This window comes from Centruroides vittatus, unplaced genomic scaffold (assembly GCF_030686945.1).
Source record: "Centruroides vittatus isolate TY-2023 unplaced genomic scaffold, ASM3068694v2 contig_301, whole genome shotgun sequence".
Classification (NCBI taxonomy): Eukaryota; Metazoa; Arthropoda; class Arachnida; order Scorpiones; family Buthidae; genus Centruroides; species Centruroides vittatus.
Window position 1 is genome coordinate 4471541 of NW_027121927.1, and position 10476 is coordinate 4482016.

General features: G+C 29.6%; 1 protein-coding gene across 2 annotated transcripts in view; it reads left to right on the plus strand.

Annotated features, from left to right (window-relative positions):
- The window catches only part of LOC136972791 (glutamate [NMDA] receptor subunit 1-like), a 34666-nt gene extending 27311 nt beyond the window's left edge, over positions 1–7355 (plus strand). Inside the window, exons 10-20 of one of the 2 annotated variants that reach the window (XM_067267436.1) lie at positions 389–490; positions 2057–2162; positions 2417–2541; positions 3081–3245; positions 3322–3556; positions 3634–3782; positions 3987–4144; positions 4325–4497; positions 5434–5541; positions 5638–5783; positions 6701–7355. In XM_067267436.1, the coding sequence (XP_067123537.1) occupies positions 389–490; positions 2057–2162; positions 2417–2541; positions 3081–3245; positions 3322–3556; positions 3634–3782; positions 3987–4144; positions 4325–4497; positions 5434–5541; positions 5638–5783; positions 6701–7078 (1845 nt within the window). In that variant the 3' untranslated portion in view covers positions 7079–7355. The remainder of the gene's footprint in view (positions 1–388; positions 491–2056; positions 2163–2416; positions 2542–3080; positions 3246–3321; positions 3557–3633; positions 3783–3986; positions 4145–4324; positions 4498–5433; positions 5542–5637; positions 5784–6700) is intronic. The other variant, XM_067267437.1, reaches the window with a different exon arrangement.
- Positions 7356–10476: the final 3121 nt, after the last annotated feature.

The window sequence follows — 10476 nt, forward strand, 5'->3', positions numbered from 1 at the left end:
TTAATGCCAATTTGATTTAAATCACGAGAATGAAAAGACATTAAAGGTACTTTTTATTTCGTCCTCTTCGTTCAAGATTTTATTGCCAAAAAACTGTCCAAATGTATTTAAAAAAGTGATAGTCTGTTGGCAAAAAGTCTGGAGAATAAGGTAAATGGGGAAGAATTTCATTTGAATACTTTCATTATTGTGACGAACAATTAAAGAACTGCATACCGCCAAATGATGCTCCTTAACTTATTCAAATCTATAATTTTTTTGTAGATTCATTAATTTTAATCTTATATTTAATTTTTACATATAAAATTATGTATATATCGTATATATTTGCTTTGTTTTAAGTTTTAAAAGTTTTAATGAAATTATAACGCTTTTTATAATATTACAGGCTAAAGAAAAAATGGATTTGCAGTTGAATTCTAATATAATAGTATGGCCTGGAAATCTAACTGTAAAACCTTTAGGTTACATTGTACCGACTCATTTAAAGGTGCATAATGTTTTTACTCATTTTTCTAAATTAAATTTATTTTAATTACACATATTATTAATTAATTAATTGCTATTAACATCGTACATCTTTAATTGAGTTACAACCTGCAGAAGTTTGATATGCTAAACAATATAATTAAGAAAATACTTTTTTAAGATCAAGTTACTGTAGTTTAATTATAAATTTTCTAAATAAATGACAAATTCTTGTTTCTGGTAAATAAATTTAATGCTAAGATCTTCCATTTTCATATTTTTTTATAATTGAAAATAATTTCTGCTTTTACCACTAAAACTTTTGGCGTTGTAAACACGCTGTAAACACACGCCAAATACAATATTATAGTAATCAGAGCTGAAACTAATAAAATTAAATAATATTTAATAAATTAACGTAAATGTATGCTTATATCAAGTGAAAACTTTGGCATTTTGATAATATTAAATATATTATATAGTATTTTGAATGTTATCATATATATATCGTTGACAAGATGGATACACTATAAGGTTTATTAAGGCGAATATACATGGAGGATTATTATGATCACACTAAATATATTTATTGTGCATTTAAGAATCGGAATCGAATCTGGATCTATCGCAATATAAAAGAAAATCTTATAGCATAGTAATTGTGAATAGTCCAAGACTTGCCTGCAAGTGTAATGCTTTATTACAACTAAACAAGATAATACTGTATTGTACAACTAAACAATCCTGCAAAATGTTACTCAAATCATTTGGAGCATATTACGATTACAATGTGTTCAAAATATTTGCTTTCAATTTCAATCTCCATCTTCCTCATCTTATCCCAAAGTTTGATGATACCGTATTTTGAAGTATCATTTGGAATAGTGACTATTTCACAATATAGCTGACTCGAACTTTTTTTGGATTAGTTTGTTACACTCTTTCCTTAAGAAGGGCCATCAAAAGAAGTTTTAAGGGTTAAAATATGAAGAATAATCAGGGATCAATTTGTTACCTTGATGCTATTCCTAATGCAAAGTCGTTGAAGTTGAAGGCAAACATATTGAACACATTGTAATTTAAATGGTATCAAATTGAATAATATTTATATTCCTTATCGTTTAGTTGTATTAAAACACTAAACTTGATAAAGATCTTTTAAACTTCTCTGTATATTCGATATATGTATATATATTTCTCTTTCCGTCCTGTGAGCACTAAAAGAGCCTCCTCTCCAGGTCCCCACGTATCTATCGTGGGTTCGGCTAGACCCATAATAGGGTGGTGATGGACGGGGCCCGATATATTCATATTTATCTACAATTTAGTTATATTATTATGAACTTTCAATTATTTTACTAGTCACTACTCAAAATTATACAATTATTTATTTAGTTATTTTTAAATAATATGTATTATGGTAATTTAAAAAAAATTAAAAGTTCTTTGTTTATTATGCCATAATAACCTGTGTATATGATCGTATTGTATTTCTGTATAATTTTGTTTTTGTGAAGAATATAATCAATTACATTAAAAACTATTTATAACACAATAAACATAAAAATATACCTTTATTTTTATGAAGGTCGTTACTATTGAGGAGAAGCCATTTGTATGGACAAGACCAATCCCTTATGAAGGCGAATGTGGAGAAAATGAAATACTTTGTCCTAAGCATAATACAACAAATGGTATATATTTTTTCTGTTATACTTTGAATTTTATAAAATTATTTTTAAAAATGTTAATGGTTTTCTTTTAACAATTGTAAAATGACGAGAGTTCGGATTGCACTTGCGGCCAAACCAATCTGTTAATGGCTGGGTAAATTTTTCTATACGAATAAAAATTCCTTATATAGAAAGAATATGTAACTTGAATAGCAAATTTTATATTTTCTATAATTTAAAATATTGTAAGATTCACGACTTTTCTATATTTTTAGGTGAAACTCAATATTATTGTTGTCGCGGTTATTGTATGGATTTATTGAATGCTCTCTCGAATTCGCTGAATTTTACATTTGACCTGTATCAAGTAGAAGATACGCAATATGGAAGTTTCGATTATGTAAGTATAAAATCAAAATTCATTTAAAAAATAAATAAAATTATGTTTATCGTTTCGTCATCGTGTAAACTCAAAATTTAGTTCCTAAGATCCAAGTAGAATTATTCATTGCGATGACGATGTTCAAATGATCTTCATATGACAGCGTAACACTCGTTACACGATGGTTCTGATGATTTTAGTAGCTATAGGAATCATAAAATGATGATAAATTGAAATTTATGTTCGAACTCTGTAACTGCATTCAAGATGCCTTCTTGTAAAATCGAAGCAGTATCATGGATTTAAATTAATTTTTGAATAATAAAAAAATAATCCCAACAAATCATAAACTTTTAACTTGCATAAAATTACTTTAACTCGGCAAAATTACATATAATTCAATTTAATATTATAACATTTATAACAAATTATAACATATTATAATTTAATATTATAACTTTCAGAATTACTGCTCTTCATAAATCACATTGCACAATGACTGCAAATTTAAGTTTATTTTATGATTAATTTATACTATAAACTATTTTTTATTGTAGGTAAATGGTTCTCAAAAGAAAATGTGGACAGGAATGGTTGGGGACTTATATTACGAACGAGCAGACATGGTGGTTGCACCATTAACAATTAATCCCGAACGCTCAGAAGTCATCGAATTCTCTAAACCATTTAAGTATCAAGGAATAACGATCCTGGAAAAGAAGGTAAAGATTTATATATGTTTATTTATTTATATGTGTGTAAATCTTGAGATTCAATTCGTTATTCTATGTCTTCTAGCAACCAAAAAGTTCCACATTAGCATCATTTCTTCAACCTTTTCAAAAAACGTTATGGATACTCGTAATGGTTTCTGTGCATGTTGTTGCATTAGCTCTTTATTTATTAGATCGTTTTAGTCCTTTCGGACGTTATAAACTTCCTAATAACGATGCAACAGAAGAGGATGCTCTGAATTTATCAAGTGCCATATGGTTTGCGTGGGGTGTACTTTTAAACAGTGGAATTGGCGAAGGTTCATTCTCTGACTTATTAATGATAATAGTATGTAATTCTGTATTTTATATCCAAAATTTATTTATTTTTAAATAGGTACACCTCGTAGTTTTAGTGCTAGGGTATTGGGTATGGTTTGGGCAGGTTTTGCTATGATCGTCGTTGCTTCTTACACTGCTAATTTGGCAGCCTTCTTAGTGCTTGATCGTCCAGAAACTTCGCTAACCGGAATTAATGATGCTCGTGTAAGTAAAATATCTTAAAATTTTCTTAAATCTAAAAATCGTAATTGCAATAATTGATTAAAATTGCAAGTAGTTATATTTTAATCTTTTCTATCGTAGTTTTTGAATCAAATTCCGAGTATTAAGTAACATTTCGTTAAAGATATTAAGTTATATCAGGCTGATATTTTAGAATTATTTATTATGCTATTTTGATGTATATAGTTGAGAAATCCAATGGAAAATTTTATTTATGCAACTGTTAAAGGAAGTTCCGTGGATATGTATTTTCGTAGGCAAGTAGAATTATCAAACATGTATCGAACAATGGAAGGGAAAAATTACGAAACTGTTGAAGAAGCCATCACTGCAATTAAATCAGGGTAAACAATATCATGATTTTTCCATTGATAATTTATTGATGAATATGTCCGTAAAATTTGTCATTTATAATTACAATTAAATTACAAATAAGACTAAATAAAATTATATATGTCATAACTCTATTTTTAATTTATATTTAACAGAAAGATTTTCAACTATTTTTATTGTTCATATTTCAGAGAATTAAACGCTTTTATTTGGGATTCGTCTCGATTAGAATATGAAGCGGCACAAGACTGTGATTTAGTGACTGCTGGTGAACAATTTGGACGTTCCGGTTATGGAATTGGATTGAAGAAAAGTAGTTTCTGGGCTGAACATGTAACATTGGCTCTACTTAGTATGCATGAAAGTGAGTTTGGCTCAATATACATATTTCCTACAATTATAGTTTCAGTTTAACTTGAAATTAGGGAAAAATAAATAGTCCTACCTTAGAACTAGCTGTATTACTATGTTGAGACTTATTTCTGTAGGAAGGAACATCAATTCACACACTTGCCTTGTCAAACCATCTTGATTTCATCAATTCTCATGTTTATGACAATTGAAGAAGAAGAATGATTCCAAAACGCGTCTATGGCGATTGATGAAATAAAGATGGTTTCTTAAGGCAAGCATTGGTGTGGATTGATGTCCCATCCTACAGAAATAATTCGAAAACTAAATATTCAAATGTATATGTCAATTTTTACTTTTGTTCTAAATAAAAATGCTTTTCACAGTAACATGGTAGTATTTGCTGTAAATTCACATAATATCATTTCTAATTGCACTGATGAGAAGTAAATTAAATTAAATAAATTACAAAATTTTAATTAATAATATATATATATATATTAAGGTAAAGTAATATATATATATATTATTAATTACATGATTATATACATATTATGTAATAATAATTTATATAATTAAATTGCTATGTTATTCAAATACTTTATTTATTACTTACAAACGTTACAAAAGTTATGCTAAAGACAACGCTTTTCGTTCAATACACATATTACAACACTAACAAATTAAATACTGTAATAACCTTTTAAAAATCCTTTAAAATCACACACAGAGTTAACGGTAGTTTTGGGCTACCGTTATATAAAATAATAAATTATTCATAAAAAGTAAACAATGTAAAGTTACTATTGAATATAACATTTTTACATAATCTGAATTATTTTCATGTTTAAAATTGATTATATCTGTTTTATAATTACTTTTTTAAGTAAAAGCTTCTTAAAAGAATAAATTATAATTTTAAATTTATAATATTTTTATCCAAATTAAGGTGGCGATATGGAAGATTTGGATAATAAATGGATTTTGCAAGGGGGTGATAAGTGTGATAATAAAAATGAAAAATTTCCTGCAACCTTGGGATTGAAGAATATGGCAGGTAAAGTAATTTATAGTAAAATTAATATCATAAATATAATTCTTATAATTAAAAACTAATGTTTTTAATATATTTAAATTGTTATTTTTCAATTAGGAGTGTTCATCTTGGTTGGTGCAGGAATAGTGGGCGGTATTGGACTTATTATTATAGAGATTATTTATAAGAAACATCAAACAAGGAAGCAACGTCGTATGGAAGCTGCGAGGAATTGTGCAGATAAATGGAGAGGAACCGTTGAGGTGAATAAATTTATCCTTGTTACAATTTTCCAGAGGTTTTGTAGCATAATCATATATGCAGAAAGTATAAAACGTTGTAATTATTTAAGAAATTCTCTCTTCTATCAATGTTATGCCGTTATATAACTTGATATACAATACATTTATTCTTGAATTTTTCTAATGATTTCAATAATTGTGATGTAAATTATTTATAGTAAAAACATTTATATTTACTGAAAATCGAGTTCTTTAATTTTTATTTCATTGTTCAACTTCCAAAATCTTTCAGAAGAAGGTAAGTTTTGGCTATTGAAACAATAAGATGCATCCTTTTACTTTCAAAGCATGCACAGGAGTCAAAATATCATCCCGATTCTTTTCTTTACTCTAAGAGAGGATTTTATAAATTATTATAATTAATTTTAATAAATGTTTATGTGTTTTAAAACAATTGTCTATGTAATTGTCTGAGAAAATTTTAAAATATTAGAATTTTGAATATTCTTATAGGAAAATGTGGAGTAAAATGACAATGTCGCATTTATTTTGAAGATTAAATAGAAAAAATATATTGCTAATAGACAAAATTATGTTAAACATTAAATAAAATTAGATGATATTTTATTATTTAAATAAGAATACATTTCTAAATAATATATAATAAATAAAAATAATAAATTTGTCATCTTGCTCACCCTTTCTTATTCCTGGTTTATGAATAGTACAGCAATTAACTGGAAGTATTTATTTAACAATAATTCTTGAAAATTAATATTAATTCCCCAGAAAAAGAACTCTAAATAATTTGAAATTTTCGTACTATTTAGCAAATACTTCAGCCTTATGTTCGATTTTATAGGATTGTATACGTAAATACGTTCAATTGCATGTAAACAAACAATCCCTAATATTGTTAAGATGTGTATTTGTTCTAGAAGCGCAAGACATTAAGAGCCACACTCCTAAACCAGAAAAGACCAAAAAGTAACGGAATGGAAGCCTTTACTGTTGAAAGAGGAATGAGAGGATTGATGACAATGACATCGACAACAACCACCACCATAACTACAACAGTATCTAATGTGGATCCTCCCCCTCCACCACCACCGCCACGAACGGTACCACCTTCTGGTATTCTACCATCTATACTAACAGTCGATATACCACCGAACGAACCCGATCCCGATATTCATAACATCCCACCTCCTCCTCCACCACCTTCTTCCTCTCCAGCAATACGTTTGAGAGGAAGAAGAGTGGTTTACGCATCTAGAAATCACCCCGAATATAGTGCACACGATGCAACAGTTTAAAATAATACAAGTTAAAATTGTGGTGCTATTAACGGTATTAAATAAATAAATAAATAAACATTTTAAGCAATGATATTGATTTGATATTTCGCTAAATGTTAATAAAAAATGAAAAAAGCATGTTGAATTGTTTGTATTCAATTGAATATTTAATTTATTCAGATCAAATATATTCTATAAAATATATGTATATATAAATAAATAAATATATATATATATACAGATATATAAATGTATGTTCATTAAAATATCTATATTTACAAAGCAAGTAAATAAAATATTATATCACGAAAGTTAATCTTGAGTTGTTTGTGTTTTATTTTAAGTAATATAATTACTTTTTATAAATTACAGAATTAATTTTAGACCGAACAGTATGGGATTTCAATATTAGTATAATTGTGCTTTCGGAATTTGACAGACGCATTTTGCCACTTGTATAGGGACACGTTCAAGGAATAATGAAATCTCATAAAATCTATGCACTAGTCTTCTACAGTTAGGACGTTGAGTGCAGTATTTGTGTGCAAACTATTTATTGCGTAATTGGGCTGTAATTTGAAAAAATGTAGACATATATATTCCCACTGTCTTTCCTTAATCTCGAGAATTTAGTTAGATAGACGAAATCTGAGACCAGACATGGAAACCTTAGGGGCAGGAGGCCCCGATCAACTATATAAGAATTTCGATGCAAACCGTAAGTCACGCTATTTCAATTCAAAAATTTTCCTTTAAAAGGTGTTAGATAACCGGCAGGATTCTATCGTTAAAGGAAAAGTGTGATGTACTGTACAGGGGCAAGCCACTACTAATTTGCGGTGGGAAGCATATATTTTAAATTAACACGATTAAAAATTGCAGACAGGCATTGTGACGATGTCAGTAAATACTTGCTCATTTATATTTATTTAACCTAACGCGTTAAGCGTTGGATTTTCCGCCATTAAAGCAACACGTTATTCTCACGACATATAACTACTAAACCCCAAACCGAGCCGCCATCTTTCAAGCGAATTGAACGTGCATCCGCCATGATAAACAACCTAATATGAAGAGCAGAGGATAATAAATTTAACACAAATTCTACACAAATAATCATATGTAATTTAATTCAAAGGACAAAACAAACGAATCTTATTCAAAGTAATATGTTTTATCGAAAGATCTTATTCGAGGAATACGTGTATTTGCACACCAGTTCTTTCCTGATCTCAGAAAATATCCCTAATCCAAAATCTTCGGTCAAATATTCGGCAACGTTTTCTAGCTAAACAAAAAGAGCGGTACAAAACGAAATTTGTAAACACTAGAAGAAAGGCAGTATCCGTATTATTCGTCTTCTTGAATATTGCACGCATGCGATGAAATCTAAACAGATTGCTACTTGTATGCGTTTGCGACATCAATTTTCGCTGTCGCGCCGTATGTGTGCATCCTCTCTTGAGGCGCAGATACGCGGCACCCTAGCGAGCCGCAGCAACTCGGTTGAAAACGCACAAATGGGTGGTTCGTAATACTTGTCGTTTCGCTTTTCTATGTAACACCTAATAAAAACATGTAATTTCCATTTAAAATAACGATCAGTTTTTCGGCGGAACGTCCTAATTAACGAACTTATCCTTCTCGCCATATCTCATCAGTTTTCACATTGCCAGAAATTAATGACATAATTTTCCAAAAATAGCTAGGTGGTGTTGTGTGTTACGCAGAACAAACGTCTAGGTTCACCGGTGACTAATCGAGTTCGGTAGTGGGTTCGCGCCTCTCCAAGTCGAGCTGGCCACGTGGAGTTTTCCGGGTTTTCTCCATGCATGAATAAGAGCGTTACCTTTAAAAGACCTCCCGGAAGGCATTATTCCCCGCGTATAAACAAATATATATAATTACTAACTACGTCACAACTTATCACGGGCACCGTAGCGCTAGACAAAGATTAGCTCTAAATTATGTCGCTGCGGTAAACAGCGGAATTCGATTTGCGGTATTTTCTGGTCATAATTACAAATTATGAATTCTTTATTCTCAATTACTATTCATTAAAAATGAAATTAAGTTAAATGTTATGTTTAGATACTCATCTTACTTATAAATGAATTACTTTTCCATAAAAAAATTAATACGGTAATGTTTAGATCAGAATGCTCTAACTTGTAAGATTATAAGGTGGGATTAAGAATAAAATAAAATATAAGGCGACTTAAGAGTTTATATTTTCTCACTCTGAGAAGTGCTGAAAATCTTTTCTGGATATGAACTTCTACAATTCCAAAGTTACATCAGAACTGTGAATAATAAATCATAATATAGTACAACCTCCATTAACGGACACTCTAAATAACGGACGCCATAGTCCATAACCGACCTTACGAAAACACAAGGTACCGACTTCAATATTAATTACGTAAGAAATATTTTAAAACTAAAACAAAGAATTAGTTTAAATACTCTTTCAGAGGACGAATTTTAATCGTAGGCGTCGAACAAATACGCTGAAAATAGGAATGGAGGGCAGCTTGTAAAAGCCGAACTCTTCATCTGTTAGAAAATACTAATCTGGTTAAGTTGTCAATTATCACTTATCGTCATACATATTAACGTTATTAAACTGATGTCTTATTGTTGGTATTAAGCTTACGGTAGCAAGAAACCCAAAACTTTTTCTGAGTTATTCATTTATTCAACAAGAACCGCAGTACAGTAGTAACGAAAAAGAAACTTAAACGTTGTTGTAGTAACCGTTTTATGTGGTGAAAGTTCAAAACCCGTGTTACGAAGGCGATTCGTCGGCCATTTGGTGGTTCGATGAGGACTTTTCGAATGCACTCAGTTGAGCAAAAACGTATAGTGTTCGAATTAATTTCAATGGGACTTCAGCTAACGAAATAGTTCAGGTAATTGTATTGTACATGAACGAGAATATTCTTGTTTATAGCAAAGAAACGTTTAACTAAAACCGTAATTACGCAATGTTTCTAGTTAATTATTTTGAAAATAGTGATTATATTCTTTTGGACTTTGGCTCGGATCTTTGAGCGAACTTCTTTCGATTATGGTGATTAAGATTAAGTAAGTTTAAGTTTAAGTTCAGGGCCGGATCATCTCACAGACAAATGAGACAAATGTCTAGGGCCCGGTCAAACTGTCTATTTTGAAAAGATTTGTAAATAAGATAGTTTACTTTTCTGAATTTTTAAATAAAGTTTATTAAAGATTTGTTTTTCACATTATTTAGTTTTGTTTTATTTATTGTTTTATATTTTTTGTGTGCTCTATTTCTGGTGGGAGAGAGAAGGGGCCCGATAAGAAGGAAATATCTAGGGCCCCAAAGTGGGTTAATCCGGCCCCGATGACATTGTATTTATATATTACATTAAATAATTTTATGACCAATCACG